Consider the following 18,166-nt stretch of genomic DNA (forward strand, 5'->3'; position numbering starts at 1 on the left):
GAGATTTCTCCCATGGGTGGTAGAGATGATGGTCTGGACTACCAAAGAGAGTGGGTAGGCTTGAGTGGGCAATCCGAGAGGTCCCTGGTGACCCTCTGCCGAAACCTCAACCCCCAAGCGCCCCGGGCGCCGCAGATTCCTCGGCCTTCTCCCTCCTGGCCGTCCGCTGCTCCGCTCGTCCCCGCTCCGAGCGCCCCCAAGTCCCTGCGCCGTGCTCTCCCGGCCTTCCGCCCAGCAGCTCCCGGCAGAGCTGTGGCAAAGACCCGCCTCCGCATCCCGCCGGACCTGCAGGGGGTCACTTCCCCTCTCCGGGTTTCAGTTTCCTCGTGTGTCAGGCGGCGCTGGGCCGGACTGGCTCGGATCGAAGTCCTCCGCTCGCGACCGCTGGCCCGAGCCCCAGCCTCCCAGCCGGACGCCGCCTCCGCTGGCTCCGTGCAGCCCGCGCTCTCCTGCCCCGGGACAATCCTCGCCTTGTCTAAGGCTGCGGCTTCTAGAGTTTTCAGTAGCCTCGGGCTACGCCTTTTTTTTCCAGGGCGGAGCCCGAGCCCTGCACCTCCACTCAGCGGGCCGCAGGGCAGCCCCTGTCCCTCTGCACACAGACCCTCCCCGGAGTTGAGATCCAGGCACACAGCCCAGGCGCCCTGCGGCCCTGTGTTCCTTCTCCGCCGGCTTCCCGCCATGGCCTCCTGGGGCCCGGGACTCCCGCTCCCGCTGGGGCTCCTGCTGTTGCTGCTGCCTCCGCCTCCTGCGACCTCTGCTTCCGACCGTCCGCGGGTCAAAGACCCGGTCAACCCAGGTGAGAGCCCCAGGAGCGGCGAGTGGGTGCCCGTTTTGCGTGTCTCCCGCGGGGTCCGGGAGGGGGGTGGAGGCTGGGTGGGGGTGCCCGGCCTCCCCAGGGGGAGCCCTGCGCCCTTAGCGGGACGAATCACGCGGCCCCTCGCCCACCCCCTATCCTGGGCTGGGATTTCCAGCCTCTCCGTGTGAACTCATCCCGGATTCCTGGGTGTCACTCCCATCCAGCTTTCAACTGGGGCCGAAGTTTTGGCCAGGAAGAGTTAAGAGGGAATCGGAAAAATATAGAAGGACGGGGGCAGAGTCCGAGGGGCAAGGGGGCGTGCGGTGAGCGGAGCTCGTGGGGCAGGGAACTGGGTGAGTGGGTCCCGAGCGCCAATTCCCGGCTGGTGACAGAGAAGCTGCTGGTGATCACGGTGGCCACAGCTGAGACGGAAGGATACCGGCGTTTCCTGCGGTCAGCAGAGTACTTCAACTACACAGTGCGGGTGAGAAGAATGCCCTCGGGCCTTTGAAGGGGCTTCCCAGCCCCTGGGGCGGCCTGAGGGCTGGATGCCTGGGGCCCCGCAGTGAGCCTGGGCGGGAGGGACTTTCTGGCCAACTGAGCCCTTGCCTGGCTTGGCGGGTCTCCCCCACAGACCCTGGGCCTGGGACAGGAGTGGCGAGGGGGTGATGTGGCCCGAACGGTTGGTGGAGGACAGAAGGTCAGGTGGCTAAAGAAAGAAATGGAGAAATATGCTGACCGGGAGGATATGGTCATCATGTTTGTGGACAGGTGAAGAAAGGGGATGGGGCTGGGGAAGGAGGGGGTGGGGGGAAGGGCAAGCCCGAGGAGCGGATAAGGATACCGAGGTTCCTAGTGGCTGTCCTGTTCAGGACCCTCTTCCTTACCCAGCTACGACGTGATTCTGGCTGGCAGCCCCTCAGAGCTGCTCAAGAAGTTCGTCCAGAGTGGCAGCCGCCTGCTCTTCTCTGCGGAGGGCTTCTGTTGGCCTGAATGGGGGCTGGCAGAGCAGTACCCTGAGGTGGGCACGGGGAAGCGCTTCCTCAACTCTGGTGGTGAGTGGCAGAGTGCCCAAGGCGGAGGGGCCAAAAGGGGGGAGGCGTGGAGTGTTCCAGGTGCCTGAGGGCTATTGAGGGAGTGGGGACCTATCCCTGGGATGCTGAGAGTCTTGGAGTCAGCACCTCCCCACTCCCACAGGGTTCATCGGCTTTGCCCCCACCATCCACCAAGTCGTCCGCCAGTGGAAGTACAAGGATGATGACGACGACCAGCTGTTCTACACTCGACTCTACCTGGACCCTGGGCTGAGGGTAAGGAGGGGCAGGGGAGGACAGCCCCTTGCAGCTCCATGCAGCCATCAGGCCAAAGGCGTGGTGCGGGGGATGGGGCTTTAGGTAAAAAGAGTGGGAAATGATGGCCCACCTGCTCCTTGGTTAACTGCCCCTCCTCATCCCATCTAGGAGAAACTCAGCCTCAACCTGGATCATAAGTCCCGCATCTTTCAGAACCTCAATGGGGCCTTAGGTGAGGAGAAAGGCAATTGGAGGGGGTTGCCACGCCTGACATCTGTTGGACACGGACTTTGTGCCAAGGCTCTGGGTCGGGGCTCTACTTCCGTCATTTTGTTTAACCCAACCATCCTAGAAGGGGAGGGTCTGTGGTTACTACCTATCACAGGGTGAGGACACTGCCTCTCCAAGGGACTGGGGACTTGCCCAGGTCACCCAGGTAGTGTGGTGGAGCGCCCCAGGGTGGCCTGGTCAATACCCTCAGAGAGAAAAGGTGGCCCATCCTCCCCCTGCCTGGAGCCACAGTCCTTCATAGAGAGTCCAGGATCCCCTGCCCACCATATTTAGGAGCATCTGTTGCTTGGCAGCCTTGAGAGGAAAGGAGTGTAAAGCTGGGCCTTTCTTCCCCAGATGAGATAGTTTTAAAGTTCGATCGGAACCGCGTGCGTATCCGGAATGTGGCCTATGACACGCTTCCTGTTGTGGTCCACGGGAATGGTCCCACTAAGGTTTCTACCCACAGACCCTGCCCCTGCCCCAGTCAGACCCTCCCCCTGCCCCTGCGTACCCTTCCAAGCAGCCGTTCCTTCCCAGCCCCCTCAGCAGAGGTGCTGGGAGAGGGTCTGAATGTCCAACCCCCCCCCCCGCCCTGTCCCCTGCCTGTCTACCTGGCTCTCCGCCCCTCTCCTGCTAGACTCCTTTGCTTCAGCCTCTCACTGCCTCTTCCCACAGCTCCAGCTGAATTACCTGGGAAACTATGTCCCTAACAGCTGGACTCCCCAGGGAGGCTGTGGGTTCTGCGGCAGGGACCGGAGGACACTCCCGGGGGGGCAGGTGAGGAGGGGTCCCAGGGTCGGGCAGGACAAGGCACTGAGGCAGGGGGTGTGGGGAGAGCACGCGGGGCAGCAGTGCATGGGGCAGAGCTCCTGGGGCCCCCCAGGACACACCAGGAGGGGGAGGCTTGGGCTTTCCTCTGAGCCCCAACATCTGTCTTCCAGCCTCCCCCCCGGGTGCTTCTGGCCGTGTTTGTGGAGCAACCTACCCCATTCCTGCCCCGCTTCCTGCAGCGGCTCCTGCTCCTGGACTACCCCCCAGACAGGGTCACCCTGTTCTTGCATAACAATGTGAGACCCCCCGGCAGGCTCCCCCCTGTGCACCTCCCAAGGAATCCTGCCCCCGCCCGGATTGGAACTCCCACCCCGTCACCCCAGACCCCTTCCTGTACCCTTTCTGCTCACCGCCTTCCCCCTCCTGTCCCTCAGGCACCATCTTTTCTGCCCTCTCTCTCCCCTCCTCCATCTCTACCCTCCATCTCCAGGAGGTGTACCATGAGCCCCACATCGCAGACTCCTGGCCCCAGCTCCAGGACCACTTCTCTGCTGTGAAGCTGGTGGGGCCAGAGGAGGCCCTGACCCCAGGCGAGGCCAGGGACATGGCCATGTGAGTGAGCGCTGGGCGGGGCAGACGGGGGCCACTGCTGGCCACTGCACCCATCCTTCCGTCTCCATTTAGCACATGAGCTCCGCTTGGCCTCCACAGGGGCACCCTCCCAGCCAAGAGAACCTGGGGGTCCAGGGGAAGCAAGCACACCGCCCCCACCCCCAACCATCCACTCCCCCAACACCCCACACCTTTTCCCATTTTAGCTCATCCTTTTGTTGATCTGTCACCTCTAGGGACAGTTGTCGGCAGGACTCCGAGTGTGACTTCTACTTCAGCCTGGATGCCGACGCCATCATCACCAACCAGCAGACCCTGCGCCTCCTCATTGAAGAAAACAGGTTGCTTGCCCAGTTCAACCAGAGGGCCCCCAGATAGTCTCCAGGGAGCCCCCAACTCCTCCCCTGAGCACAGCCCTCACCCCCGCCCGTCCACAGGAAGGTGATAGCACCCATGCTGTCCCGCCACGGAAAGCTGTGGTCCAACTTCTGGGGGGCCTTGAGCCCCGACGAGTACTATGCTCGGTCTGAGGACTACGTGGAGCTGGTGCAGCGGAAGCGAGTGTGAGTCCTGCTAGGGCCACAGCCCCTGTCCTCCAGCCTGCAGCCACCTGCATGCTCTCCCGAGGACCCCTCCCAGGGCCCCGGCGTGGCCACCGGTTGGCAGTGCCACAGCTGTGGGGTAGGGGCTGACCGGAGCCAGGCTGAGGTGCCGTAATGGGCAGCGCCTGACCCGGGAGGCGGCTTGGAGGATGGCGCGCCCCAGGGGAAGGGTCTCCTGGGTTGAATTGGGCAGAATTGTGCCTACCTGACCCCGGCGTGGGTGCCTCTAGGGGCGTGTGGAATGTGCCCTACATATCCCAGGCGTACGTGATCCGTGGTGAGACCCTGAGGACAGAGCTGCCCCAGAGGGAGGTCTTCTCGGGCAGCGACACTGACCCAGACATGGCCTTCTGTAAGAGCCTGCGGGACAAGGTGAGTGCGGCCTGGGGGCCCTTGCTGGGGTGCTGGGAGGCAGCCCCCTGGGTCTTCTCACACTGCGCCCCTTCCCCCCTTCCCCCCTCCCTCCCACAGGGGATCTTCCTCCACCTCAGCAATCAGCAGGAATTTGGCCGCCTCCTGGCCACCTCCCGGTATGACACTGACCATCTGCACCCTGACCTCTGGCAGATCTTCGACAACCCCCTGGTGCGTGGTGGACCCCTTGCTCAGAGAAGCGGCGTGCCCCTCTCCAGAGGGGGACGCAGACGCGCAAGTGCTCACCCCCGGGGTCTGCTTCTGCCTTGGGACAGGCAGTCATGATCGTGGGGCTGGGGCTTCCTGGGTGGGACCTGATGGAGCAAAGAGGGCACAGGTCAAGGTGCACACCCCTCCCTTCCCACAGGACTGGCAGGAGCAATACATTCATGAGAACTACAGCCGGGCCCTCGAAGGGCAGGGGCTCGTGGAGCAGGTGAGCCCCGTGCGGGACCCCTGACTGCCCTGGTGGCCATCGTACCCTGAGTCTGCTGCGTGGATTAGCAGTCTCCAAGCAGACCTCCCTCCGGTGCCTCAGGGTGCTCCAGCCAGGCAGATAAAAGCGCAGGCTGGGCAGCAGGCCTTCAACTCCCCATGCCACTCCCAAGCCGAGTGGTCCTCTCTTGTCTCCTGGGACCGTTAGTGTTATGGGTGAAGCGACAGTTTTGTAAAGAAGCTCCAAGCCCGGGGCTCCAGGAGCCCCTGCCACCTGTGCTGTGCATCTCTGGCCCAGCTTTCCTGGCCCCCGTGCTGGCCGTGGCCCATCCCCGTGCTCAGACTCCCACGTCACCGGCTCCTTTTATGCCCCAGCTTCCCTTTCTGCTCCCGGCCTTGTCTCTCCCCTCTGTTGGCTGCCTGGCTTCTCCCCGAGAGGTCCCCAAGCACCACCCCCCGCCCCCAGCCCTGCTGTTCCCCCCCTGCCTCCTCAGCCATGTCCAGACGTGTACTGGTTCCCGCTGCTGTCAGACCAGATGTGCGACGAGCTGGTGGAGGAAATGGAACATTACGGCCAGTGGTCAGGAGGCCGGCATGAGGTAAGGGGGGCTGAGGCAGAGGGGAGGGAGGTGTGGCTGCGAGCCAGGGACATGGAATCAAGAGAGTAGCACTAAAGAGGGCACAGAGAGCACAGCTGTGTTCATTCATTCAGTCATTCAAGAAATACTGGGCAGGGGCACTTGGGTGGCTCAGTCGGTTAAGTCTCCGGCTTCGGCTTAGGTCAGATCTCAGGTTTGTGGGTTCGAGCCCCGCCTCAGGCTCTGTGCTGACAGCTAGCTCAGAGCCTGGAGCCTGCTTCTGGTTCTGTGTCTCCTTCTCTCTCTGCCTCTCCCCCTCTCATGCTCTGTCTCTCTCTGTATCAAAAATAAATAAAACATTGAAAAAAAAAAAAGAAATACTGGGCAGGTAAGTCCCAGGCGCCAGCCCCTGGCCTAGGCACCATGGTACATTCATTGGGTTGTGCTGGCCCAGCCCCCCTGCCCCTCACCCACTGTAGTCAGTAGCAGGAGCCAAGCTTCGGAAAGCTGCAAGGGGCAGCTGAGGCTCTGGGAGTCACAGAAAGGGTCCTTGGCCCAGACATGGGGGACCCAAGAGGCTTCACAGAAGAGGTGACATCTTCACTGAGACATCAAGGGCCTGCAGGAGCGAGTCAGGCTGAGTGGACGAGGCTGTCAGACCCAGGTTCCACAAGCTTTAAGGCCTAGAGCAAGAGGAGGGGGGGAGGCTGGCACTGCCCGTCAGGGCTCAGAGCTTGCCGCCCGCAGGACTCCAGGCTGGCCGGAGGCTATGAGAACGTGCCCACCGTGGACATCCACATGAAGCAGGTGGGCTATGAGGACCAGTGGCTGCAGCTGCTGAGGACATACGTGGGGCCCATGACAGAGAGCCTGTTCCCAGGCTACCACACCAAGGTGGGCCGCTGCCCCTGCCCCAGCCCCAGCCCCCTCCCCCGCCTCCACCTCCCCCTAACACCACAGCCCTGGTGGGAAGTCTCCACGCAGCCCCTTTCAGCACCCCCGTAGCATCTGGGGGGGCAGTTAGCAGTGCCTCTCCTTCTTTTGGGACAGGGGCTTTCACCCCCTCGGGAGGCCCCCTGGACCTCACAGCCGGCTCGTGCCCCCACAGACCCGGGCAGTGATGAACTTTGTGGTCCGCTACCGGCCGGATGAGCAGCCGTCCCTGCGGCCCCATCATGACTCCTCCACCTTCACTCTCAACGTCGCCCTCAACCACAAGGGCCTGGATTATGAGGTGAGCCTGCGCCAGGGCCACTCCACACACTTTCACCCCTGCCTGCACCCACATTCACCCCTGCTGCCCCACCTCCTGACAACCCCCACCAACCACTCAGTCAGCCTCCCTGCCCCTGCCCCGCCCTCCTGGGCCTCCCTCGCCTGCTCTTCCCCGCCTTGTGAGCTGCCTGCCCCCCAGCCCGCTGCGTGCTCATTCCCCACTTCTGTCCCCCATCCTCTTCAGGGAGGTGGCTGCCGCTTCTTGCGCTACGACTGCATCGTCTCGTCCCCTCGGAAGGGCTGGGGGCTCCTGCATCCCGGCCGCCTCACCCACTACCATGAGGGGCTGCCCACCACTCGGGGCACCCGCTACATCATGGTGTCCTTTGTCGACCCCTGACACTCAACCACTCTGCCAGACCTGCCCAGCCGTCGTGCCTTCCCGGGGGGCCCCTCCGCGGAAGGGGGTCTGTCTGGCACCTCGCTTCCTGAGCGGATGTTCGATGTGCCTGGGACTGAATGTGTCGCCTCCCCCCCCCCAACACGTGGCCCTCTCAGGAAGCTCCTGGAGCCCCTGGGGCCCCTCCTCCCGGTCCCAAGGACGCATGGGGAGAAGGCTTCCGAGGGCTCCCCGTATGATAAATTATTGGCTCTCAGCCTCCCTCTCAATAAAGGAGGATTTGTAACCCTTGAGTCAGTGTTCCACCCTCCCCCCACCCACTATGCCCAGATCCCTCCTGCCACCAGAGTAGAGTAGATGCCTGGGGTTACTCCCAACATAAATGCCAAAGAAGGCATTTTTTTTTTAATGGTTTATTTATTTTGAGAGACCAAGACAGAGCGCCAGTGGGGGAGGGGCACAGAGAGAGAGAGAGGGAGACACAGAATCTGAAGCAGGCTCCAGGCTCTGAGCTGTCAGGACAGAGCCCAACGCAAGGCTTGAACTCACGAACTGTGAGATCAGGACCTGAGCCAAAGTTGGACACTTAACCGCTTAACAGACTGAGCTGCCCATGGACCCCTCTCACTCCCTGATATTGCATAAGGGAGGAGGAGAGCCTGAGAAGGGCCCAGCCACAAGGACTTCCCTTAGATTCCCATGAAAGCCCCCATGCCTGCCTCTTCTCCTTGTCTCTGTCATCGCAAGACGGTGTCTTCTCCCGTGTGTGAAAAACTGTGGGGGTGGCAGTTCCCCCAGCATGGCTCATGGGACAGTGCTAAGGGAAGGTCCATCCCCTGGTAGCATGTGTTCTAAGAGAAGACAAGCCAGAGCCTTGCTGTGGCTTCTTGGACCCAAGCTATTAGTTAGAGAGGATCAGGAAAAGGGAAGCCTGGGAGGGTCATCCCAAGAAAGCTTCCTGGAGGAGGGAATTGTGAAGCAGCCTGAAAAAGAGACCTCTCAAGAGCTGATGTCGCTTCCAGCCTCTAGGGAGCCAACGGATCTCTGGAGGCACTCTGAGGTCCACAGGTCACGTTCCATTAGCTTGGTCCTTCTCAGCCATCCTGAGCTGCACCCCCAATGGGCTCCCTTGTGGAAGCCTTTTGAAAACCAAATGTGCCTATTCCCCAGGCCTAGGGCATTTCTTGCCTCCAACACCTCATGCCCTCCACCCCTTCCCTCCTATTGCTCAGGCTCCCAGGAACACTTCCTCTATGAAGCCTGCCTTCAATTTTCCTTTAATGTTTATTGATTTTTTTTTTTTTGAAAGAGAGAGAGGGAGAAAATGCACACTGGTGTGAGCAGGGAAAGGGCAGAGAGAGGGAGACACAGAATCTGAAGCAGGCTCCAGGCTCTGAGCTGTCAGCACAGAACCCGACGTAGGGCTCGAACTCACCAACCATGAGATCAGGACCTGAGCCAAAGTCGAACGCTTAACCAACTGAGCCCCCCAGGCGCCCCAAGCCTGCCTTCTTGATGGGTGAGGCTCGTCAGCCTTCCGTGTGGAACCGGCACCTCCCCCCGCCTCCCTGCAGATGGAAGTGGGCTGAACACAGATGGGAGAAGATACCTCCTGGCCAGGTCCCTGGAGGCCGAAACCCACATGACAGTGCATCAGGGAACGGGGACCCAAACGGTGTGTCAACCTGAGAGGCACTGGAAGAAGCTGGTTCATCCTGTCTCCTGTACTGAGTACCCCCATCTGCTGGGCACTTGTCAGCTGTGTGGATGAGTCTTGTCTGCCGGTTGCTTACAGCCTGGGGGGTGTTATAGGTCAACTTCTGGAATGTAATAGGTCAATTTATAAGGTATCAGAGAGCTTACTGTATATAAGTTCGGTTTAAACTCCCGTTCTGGTGAATAATTAAAGAGTGGGCCATCTGGAAAGACCCTAAGAATGTAACTCGATAACGAACATTGTAACCTGAAGTTTAACTAGTTTTTCAAGATTCTGTTAAGTAACCCCACCCTTCTACTAAGACCTGGCTGAAGCTAAGTCCACAAGTGAAAGTCACCTGGTCACTGTCTCTCGAGGTGTCTTAGGTGTCTAACTATGATTGGTCATTCTAAAAGGACAAAGAACCTTAAAATGATATGATAGGTTCCTGCCAAAACTAACGTGTGTATTACAATGTAATTGGCTACCAAGGAATGCTGTGATTGTAATTGGTTAACTAAATGATGACGTGTTCTGTCCATATAATCTCACTGCCCCCTTTGGGCCATTCTCTGCTCCTTAACACCAGGGAGATCAGGTTGGCCGTGATAAAAACAGGCGGCCGTGAATAAAATTATGCCTCGCTTCTATTCGACGTTGGTGGTCTTTTCACAATCAGCCCACAACAGGGGGGACCTTAGTTAGAAGATCACCATGAAGGAGGGAAAGGGGGAAAGTATTTTACGCTGGGAGAGCACGTGGTAGAGCCACCTAACGGGTGTGTGTCACACTTCTCTCTAAAGAAGTGACGTTCCCAGGACACCGGCTGGCTCAGTCCGTTAAACATCAGGCTTCAGCTCAGGTCATGATCTCACAGTTTGTGGGTTCAAGCCCCACAGCAGATTCTGTACTGACAGCTCGAAGCCTGGAATCTCCTTCAGATTCTCTGTCTCCCTCTCTCTCTGCTCCTTCCGTGCTCACACTGTGTCTCTCTCTCAAAAATAAATAAACATTAAAACAAAAAAATTTTTTTTAATTTAAGAAGTGACATTCCCTGACCTGGAGATGCTGGCAGTCCACAGCTCTGGCCAGAGTTGGGAGACAGGGAAGGCCACAGCTATGTGAGGCCTGATCCCAGGCCACTCGGAGGGTGTGCCTTTGGGGGCTCCCCAATCCTTGGCCTCCCCAAAAAGCCCTTCTCTCTGGGATATCTCCCCTGACAGAGGCCTGAGCTACTCCTTAGGGGCCAGACCAGGGCGACTAACAAATTTGCTAGCTGTTCTCACTCGTGTGGAGAGCTCTGCCATTGGTGGGACACACCCCTCCGGCAACACCCCACTTTCCCAGACTTGTGTCAGCCGGCTATTCACAAAGACCCAAGGTCCTGACCTCCCCAAGGTCCAAACACCTTCCTCACCCCAAGGCTGCTGGCCACACCCCTGGGCATCTCTGTTTGGTCCTATTGGTCACAGGCCTGTGGGCTCAGGTAGTGGCTAACTCTTCATCCTGAGCTCACAAGGGTACAGTGTTGTACATGAATTTAGCCTCAGTCCTCCCATTTTGACCCAGAGTTCACCTTCTAGGCCTGCACTCGGGGTGGGAGGTGGGGGGCTACATGACTATCCCCAGGTACAAGAAAAGAAAAACAAACAAGTAGAAAGACAAGGGTTAATGGTCCCTGTTAATGGTTATTTACAACACAGCTGGCATAGTCCGTCCTTGAGGTAATAACTATTTCTTCGATGCCCTCCTATGATCGTAAACCTTGTCTTCAGAATGACAAATGTTCCCCTGCATACCAGGATAAGGGCCCTCTCCCTACCTCTTTGTAGCCCCTCAGTTCTGCTTCTGTACCTCCTGCTTGCCTTGCTTGCTTATTATAAAAAGCCCTAAGTTCTTGGACCTGGGCCGCACATCTAAAGAGTTCTGTGGGAACTCTGTGCGGTCCCGGCCAGTAATAAAGACCCTTAATTCGGCCTCAGTGGTCTCGGTTGGTCTCTGTGTCTCGTGGCACAACAAAAGGGCACAGAAAAGGGGGTGGAAACAGGGGCCAGGCCAGGACCAAGGGTCAGCGCTGGAGGGCTGGACCACGAGGGAGGGTACTTAAGAGCCCACAGAGCCCCTGTGGGATTGGCCCTCCATGGCATGCTGGCCTCCCCCAGCCGCCTCCTCCAGGGTGTCCAAGTGGTTGCTGTCCTTCAGTGGAACTTCATCTTGGGGCTCGGTGAGTGAGGCCCACCATCTGGCACCCCACTTCCCTGTTTCCAGGAGGGAGGCAGAGCAGGAATCTCTGGGAGCCCTTGAAGACATAGAAGGAATTAGCCAAGACAGAGGGGCTGAAGCCATGTAATGGGGAAGAGGAGACAGAAGGGGGTCCTGAGTGTCCCTGCCCTCCCCCCGCCCCCAGCCCCGTTCCATTCTGCAGCCCAGGTGTGCCTGGCCATGCTCGTCCCTGTTTTCCTAGGCTGAGCCTGGATCCTAGCCCACCTCTCCTCCTCTACCTGGTCTGGCTCTCTGGACACAGGGACATGCCATGGGCAGGAGGCCACCGCTCTGCCTGGGTCCCCAACTGGGCCATCTGAAGACACTTCAGAGGTTCCTTTCCTGGCACAGTGAGAGGCGCCCAGGAATAATGTGCTGGGCAGGACTCTAATCACCACCAAAAGTCTGATCTCCCTGCCAGGGTGGGGTATTTTCCTTGTGCCCCCAGCTGCTGAAAACCACAGAGTTGGGTTCCTCCGCCAACTACTTCTTTGACTTCCATCCTCACGGGGTCCTGGTCATCGGGGCCTTCAGCAACTTCTGCACAGAGGCCACTGGCTTCTCCTGTCTCTTCCTCTGCCCCCCCCCGGCCCCCGCCCCATCCAGGGCACCTGCTAATGCTGCTCTGTTGCTTCCACCTCCCTTTCTTTCAGGACTACATCATATGTAGTGGTGAGGAGGGGGGAGGTCAGCCTCAGCAACGCCCCCCCCTCCAGCTGGCACCTCCTACTTCACCCTCCTGCCCTGGGCTGAGCACCCCAGCTCTACTTGCCTGGTCCCTCCTCCCGCTTTTCTCAAGGACCCAGGCAGGCATCAGGCCCCCAGCCTCTGCCCTCGCCCCAGGTTTGTGTCCTCTGACAAGGCCGGCACCACCTATCTGCTCTTCAGGCCTGGGGCCGGCCAGGTGGCGGTCCTGGCCGTGGGAGGACCCCTGAAACCGCTGGACGCAAAAGTGGGCACGCTGACCTTGCGGATCCAGAGTCAGAAGATATTGTCAAGTTGGCACTGGAACACGGGTGAGAAAGCCGCCAGTGGCCGGGAGGCCACCGGGGGCTGCCCGGTCCTGGAGGTCCCAATCTCCTGATTGGAGGGCGGGGGTAGGGGGGGAGGAGACAGGTTGTGTGTGTGGGACTGAGTCACGCACGCCCCTCGATCCCCTAAGGCCTCCTTGGTGCTTGTTTTCTTTCGAGGAGAAAGAGTTCTTCCAGCAGTTCCTGAGCCCTCGGGGCTCTTGGCTGCGGAGAGAGCGCAGAAGGCGCTTCGGCCACTGAGGAGGGTGGCTCTGCCGCTGTTCTACCGGCCCCTGGGCCTCCTCCAGCCCTTTCGCACTCCCATCCACAGCTGCAGCGAGCCCCGGCCTCTGTCCACTCCGCGCACCCGCTTCCCCCGGAGCCCAGCGCCCACGCGCTCCCATCCGCCGGAGGTGAAGGTCCCTGGAAGCGGGCCGCGCCCTGGCCACTCCGGCGTCACCACAGCCCACGCCGGCCTCACCCCCGCCCCCTGCTCTCCAGGTTGGTCTTTGGCAACCGCCTGTGCCCTGAACTCTGTCCCGGACCGTTGGGCGAGTGGGCGGGAAGGGGATGGGCTGAAGATCCCAGAGACCGTTCTTCTCACCTCCCGTTCTGCCCACAGCTGGAGCCCCCCCACCCCCGATCCCCATGCCCCGATGCTCGCGGTCCAGCCGGGCGCCGGTGGACGCGCGGCACGCGCTCAGGTGGAGAGGCTCCCGCAGCTGCTGGAGGAGCACAAAGCGCACCACCGCATCCCGGTCCAGCGGCACCTCGTCCTCCCCCAGGCACGCCGCCCCCACCCTCCAGGTCCCCGCCGCGACTCTGGGCCAGGAGGGAAATTAAACGTGGGAACAGAGCTGCAGTGTGTGCATGTTCGTGCTCGACGGGGCCTTGACACTCCCGGAGATCTGCTCTCCGGGGCGCTCACTAGGAGATCACACGGCCTCAGCGGGGGTCTGGCCACGGCCAGCTGGCGGGCTCCTCAGCTTCTTCAGAGACTCCTTTTCGCAATCAATACCCCACCTTTCTCACATACTTCCTGTAGCCTCCTCCCAACTCCGCCCAGAGTTCAAAGATCACTCTGGAGACCATAGCGCTCCTACACACAGCACTCCTGAGGTCCCTGGAGGCTCCCACGGCTTGGCCCTTCTTGGGAGAAAACCATCCGTCGGAATCTAGACCTTTCTGGTTTGTGCTCCAGCCCCCGGAACCCTGCTGGCAGAGGACGCTCCTGGGATTGGAGTCACCCAGGCCCGCTGTGTGTCTCCGCTATGGAAATCCTGCAGAAACAGTGGCTGGAAATAATAAGCGCCTACCTATTGGTGCTCACTTTCCTCTTCATGGGTGAGGGGCCTGGTGGCCTGGGGTACCCAAGGGGACCAGGGAGTGAGGGCAGGAAGGCTAGAGTCCCCCTTGCAAAGGGAGTAGGAGAGGGCCAGAGATGGCTGGGTGCACCTGAGCAGTCTGTGAGGGGGAGGAGAGCAGTGGCTGGACAGGACCACCCAGCTTCAAAAGCTAAATGACTTTTCTTTCTCCTCTTTCACCCAGGCCCCTTCTTCTCCCTTCTCATCCTCTTCCTCCTCTTCACGCCACTCTGGTCTTTCTCTGTTCTCTATTTGGTGTGGCTCTTCCTGGACTGGGACACTCCTAACCAAGGTGAGCATGGCCAGACTTGCACCCCAGAAGCAGAAAAGGTGGCTCAGTGCCCCAGAGTCTTTCAGCCATCTCTCTGCCCCAAGGTGGAAGGAGCTTCAGATTCACAAGGCACTGGACTATTTGGAAACAGCTAAGGGATTACTATCCGGTCAAGGTGACAGATCACCGTCCACAAAGACTCTCTGCCTTCTCCCTCTCCCCCACTTCCCACGCTTACTCATCCCTGCCAATGCACCCCTGGGCATTCTAAACTCAGACAATGGGGCAGGTGGAGGGGGCGGAGTTGTGTTCCAGAGTAGCCCCCACCCCTACTGTTGATCCAGGGAGGACCTTGAACTCTCAAGTCTGTGGGCAAGTCTTTTCATCTGGTGTCTTGTCTTCCCCACCGCTTTCTCCTCATCTTGCCCAATGTCCCCAAGCTGGTGAAAACAGCAGAGCTGCCCTCTGACCGGAACTATGTGCTGGGATCTCACCCGCATGGGATCATGTGCGTAGGAACCCTTTGCAATCTCCTCACCGAGGCCAACGATGTCTCCAAGTACTTCCCCGGAATTAGGATCTCGTCAGCAGGGCTGAATTCCCTCTTCTACTTCCCAATCTACCGAGACTATATCATGTCCTACGGTGAGGCACCCCACCCCCACCCCCACCAGACTGCCCCTCACCCATCCAACACAGGGACCTGGCCTGAATGTTGGCCTGGCTCACAGTGAGCGTCAGTGAATAGCGTTGGGGCAAGTGTCTTGTCTTGTCCCCTGGCTCAGAGAGGTACTATAGGTCACATGACATGGGCATGTGGCAGCAGGTTTATAAGTAATGGAATGTGGGGCACACCCAAAAAGAGTGGGTGAGGGGCTAGGCAGCCCAGGAGAGGGTGGTGATTTCTCCCCACCTCCTCATGCACACAGGAGTATGTTCTGTGAACCGCAGGAGCCTGGACTTTTCCCTGTCTCAGCCCCAGCATGGGAAGGCCATGGTCATCATGGTTGGGGGGGCTCATGAAGCCCTGTACGCAATCCCAGGGCAGCACCACGTCATTCTGCGGAATCGCAAAGGCTTCGTGCGCCTGGCACTGAGGCACGGGTGAGTGGGGTGCAGGTGCCCAGCCCACGGGTGCTGCTGGGGGTCAGAATGGTGCATTGCATCTGGGGGCCTGTGCTCTATGTCCCTACATAGCCAGGTCCCTGTAGCTGGGTCTCTATGTCCCCAGAACCAGCACTGTGTCATGCACCTACAGGGCTCTCATGCCAGCACTTTTTCCTTTTAATGTTTATTTATTTTTTTAGTGTTTCTTAAAACATATTTTTGAGAGAGAGCGAGAGAGAGAGAGACAGCGTGAGCAGCGGAGGGTCAGAAAGAGAGGGAGACACAGAATCAGAATCAGACTCCAGGCTCTGAGCTGTCAGCACAGAGCCTGACGAGGGGCTCGAACCCAGAACTCGAGATCATGACCTGAGCTGAAGCCGGACGCTCAACGGACTGAGCCATCCGGGTTCCCCATAATGTTTATTTATTTTGGAAAGACAGACAGAGACAGAGTGTGAGTGGAGGAGAAGCAGAGAGAGACAGGGACACAGAATCCGAAGCAAGTTCTAGGCTCCAAGCTGTCAGTACAGAGCCCGATACAGGGTTCGAACTCACAAGCCTCCAAATCATGACCTGAGCTGAAGTCGGATGCTCAACACACCAAGGCACCCAGGTGCCCCCTCTCACGTCAATATTCGAGAGTTTTCTCCATTTCAAGCACCGTGCACCAGAAGACTTTCATCCAGTCTTCCCTTCTCTGAAAGACGCAGGATCATAGTTCAAGTAGCAGGACCTTGTGCTCAGAAGGCCCAGGTTCGAATCCCTTTCTGACACTTCCCCAAAGGCCAGACCTTGGACATGTTTCTTTACCTGCGAAATTGGACTAATATCTAACTTTGCAACGATATTGTCGTTGCAACAACTAGGTGAGAAAATGTATACAGTTGACTCTTGAACAACACAGGTTTGAACTGCATGGGTCCCCTATACATGGATTTTTTTAAACATTTTTTAAAGTTTGTTTATTTTAAAAGAGTGAGAGCGGGGGAAGGGCAGAGATGGTGGGGCACAGAGGATCCAAAGTAGGCTCAGTGCTGATGGCTTGAACTCACACGCTGTGAGATCATGACCTGAGTCAAAGTCGGACACTTAACCGACTGAGCCAGCCAAGAGCATTTTATTTTCTCTAGCTCACTGTATGGTAGAAATACAGTAAAAAGATTAGATACAAATATATGTTAATCAAGTGCCCCTGTTACTGGACATGCTGTTAGGAGTTAAGTTTGGGGGGAGCCGTACGAGGAGTTCTCTCTGCATCAAGGTAGGGGGTGGGGTGCCCTAACCACCACATGCTTCAAGGCTTAGCTGGCGATGAAGGCCTGATACACACTCATTTCTCAAGAATTGCAAGTCCCTTCTTGCAGGTCTTTGTCATTTGCTCGAGAAGGCCTTGGGAAGAGGAGCCAGGTGTGGGGAGGGATTTTCAGTCCCGTCTTGGGGCACCCCGAGAGCCGCTGGCCTGACCACCCCTCCTCTCTCTCTCTGTCCCTGCCCAGCGCCTCCCTGGTACCCGTGTATTCCTTTGGAGAGAACGACATCTTCCATTTGAAGGTTTTCTCCCCCAACACCTGGCAATACCTGTGCCAGGTTGCCTTCAAGAGGGTCACAGGCTACTCTCCTTGCATCTTCTGGGGTCGCGGACTATTCTCGGCCAACTCCTGGGGCCTGGTGCCCTTTGCCCGGCCCATCACCACTGTGGGTGAGTGCCCGCCTCCGGGGGAGGACAGCGGCCTTCGTCTGTAGGGGCGGCAGAGGCCCCCCCACCCCGCACCTCACCTCTGTCTCCCACCTTCCTGCAGTGGGCCGCCCCATTCCGGTGCCCCAGAGCCTCCACCCCAGCGAGGAAGAGGTGGACCACTATCACGCGCTCTACATGCAGGCTCTGGAGAAACTATTTGAGGAGCACAAGGAAAGCTGTGGTGTCCCTGCCTCAACTCACCTCACCATTATGTAGCCGTGGCCTTGCCACCTGCTCCAGCCTGGAGCCGCCCGGGCCCCAGGACCCTGGGACCTCCACTTATGGCTGACTGGACCACTCCAATAAAAGCTCCTTCTCTCCCACCACTGCTTTGTAGGAGCAGATGCCTGCAGAGCTCACGTTGCTCCTCCATGGGTAACCTGCCCCCACTCTCATGTACCACGGAGCTGGTACTTTTTTTTTTTTTAACATTTATCCATTTTTGAGAGAGAGAAAACATGAGTGGGGGAGGGGCAGAGAGAGAGGGGGAGACACAGAATCCAAAGCAGGCTCCAGGCTCCGAGCTCCGAGCTGTCAGCCCAGAGCCCAATTCGGGGCACAAACTTACAGAGTGTGAGATCATGACCTGAGCCAAAGTCGGATGTTTAACTGACTAAGCCACCCAGGCACCCCTGGAGCTGCTGCCTTATATTGGGTGTCAGAACCTTGAATTCTCCTCCAACCAAGACTTAATCTTGCTGCAAGATCATGCATAGGCCTCTTTCCTTTGCTGAGCCCTTTCCCTGTCTGTGAATGAAGGCATCTGCTCCACTGAGAGCGGCAGGGACTCAGGATTGAGCTGAGGAGGGCGGCTCTGTGGAGGGGTAGGCATTGCAGGGGGGGCTGCAGAAGACAGGATGCCTGGTGCAAGAGCATGGGCAAACACTGAGCTCGGTCAAGGGCATCTGGCTTCATGGGGAGGGAAATGATCTCCGGGTGTAAGAAAGGCAGCGTTAGTACGTAGCTCACGTCCGCATCCTCTCTCCATCCTTTATGTGTCCGTGTAGCTGGGAGCTGAGGGGGAACAAAGACCTATCTGACCAGCACGAAGCTTACTTGCAGGCCCAGCATCAGGCCAACAGGAACCCATCTTCTCAACAAGCACAGAACTCTGGTGAAGATCAAAGAGTTAATATTGAAGGGCTGGGGGGACTGGATTGCCGGAGCCGCTCAAACTCTTGCCGGAGCAGTTTGAAGAACTGACGACACCGGGATTCGTTGCAGAGACTTTTATTGGTTCTTTTCCTCCTTCTTCCTCCCCCTCCCCGCTCCTTGCTCCCCCATATATACCTGCCGCCCAGGCTGCGCGGCAGCTCATGATAGGCTGGCA

At 58.7% G+C, this 18,166-nt stretch overlaps 2 protein-coding genes across 3 annotated transcripts; both read left to right on the forward strand.

Annotated features, from left to right (window-relative positions):
• The first annotated feature begins 118 nt into the window (after nucleotides 1-118).
• On the forward strand, nucleotides 119-7,681 carry PLOD3 (procollagen-lysine,2-oxoglutarate 5-dioxygenase 3). Of its 2 annotated transcripts, XM_029948184.1 has the most exons (19): nucleotides 136-796; nucleotides 1,189-1,280; nucleotides 1,431-1,567; nucleotides 1,688-1,851; nucleotides 1,994-2,106; nucleotides 2,257-2,320; nucleotides 2,716-2,813; nucleotides 3,037-3,138; nucleotides 3,303-3,428; nucleotides 3,623-3,744; nucleotides 3,981-4,085; nucleotides 4,182-4,307; nucleotides 4,577-4,718; nucleotides 4,818-4,931; nucleotides 5,128-5,196; nucleotides 5,690-5,794; nucleotides 6,521-6,667; nucleotides 6,882-7,007; nucleotides 7,233-7,681. In XM_029948184.1, the coding sequence occupies exons 1-19, from the start codon at nucleotides 679-681 to the stop codon at nucleotides 7,386-7,388; spliced, it is 2,226 nt and encodes a 741-aa protein (XP_029804044.1). In that variant the 5' UTR covers nucleotides 136-678; the 3' UTR covers nucleotides 7,389-7,681. The 2 variants fall into 2 exon arrangements, with proteins under 2 accessions (XP_029804045.1, XP_029804044.1); XM_029948185.1 differs by lacking the exon at nucleotides 7,233-7,681 and having other exon boundaries at nucleotides 119-796; nucleotides 6,824-7,006.
• Nucleotides 7,682-13,475: 5,794 nt separating this feature from the next.
• MOGAT3 (monoacylglycerol O-acyltransferase 3) lies at nucleotides 13,476-17,159 on the forward strand. Its single transcript, XM_029949370.1, has 7 exons — nucleotides 13,476-13,700; nucleotides 13,905-14,012; nucleotides 14,096-14,166; nucleotides 14,432-14,636; nucleotides 14,921-15,095; nucleotides 16,595-16,797; nucleotides 16,898-17,159. The coding sequence occupies exons 1-7, from the start codon at nucleotides 13,628-13,630 to the stop codon at nucleotides 17,050-17,052; spliced, it is 990 nt and encodes a 329-aa protein (XP_029805230.1). The 5' UTR covers nucleotides 13,476-13,627; the 3' UTR covers nucleotides 17,053-17,159.
• Nucleotides 17,160-18,166: the final 1,007 nt, after the last annotated feature.

Source organism: Suricata suricatta, chromosome 8 (genome assembly GCF_006229205.1).
Source record: "Suricata suricatta isolate VVHF042 chromosome 8, meerkat_22Aug2017_6uvM2_HiC, whole genome shotgun sequence".
Lineage (NCBI taxonomy): Eukaryota > Metazoa > Chordata > Mammalia > Carnivora > Herpestidae > Suricata > Suricata suricatta.

Coding starts and splice junctions, on each gene's coding strand:
- PLOD3 (XM_029948184.1), top strand. CDS start 679: ATGGCCTCCTGGGGCCCGGGACTCCCGCTCCCGCTGGGGCTCCTGCTG. Junction 1,568..1,687: donor GTCATCATGTTTGTGGACAG/GTGAAGAAAGGG, acceptor TTCCTTACCCAG/CTACGACGTGATTCTGGCTG. Junction 4,308..4,576: donor CTGGTGCAGCGGAAGCGAGT/GTGAGTCCTGCT, acceptor GGGTGCCTCTAG/GGGCGTGTGGAATGTGCCCT.
- MOGAT3 (XM_029949370.1), top strand. CDS start 13,628: ATGGAAATCCTGCAGAAACAGTGGCTGGAAATAATAAGCGCCTACCTA. Junction 13,701..13,904: donor GCTCACTTTCCTCTTCATGG/GTGAGGGGCCTG, acceptor TCTTTCACCCAG/GCCCCTTCTTCTCCCTTCTC. Junction 15,096..16,594: donor CGCCTGGCACTGAGGCACGG/GTGAGTGGGGTG, acceptor GTCCCTGCCCAG/CGCCTCCCTGGTACCCGTGT.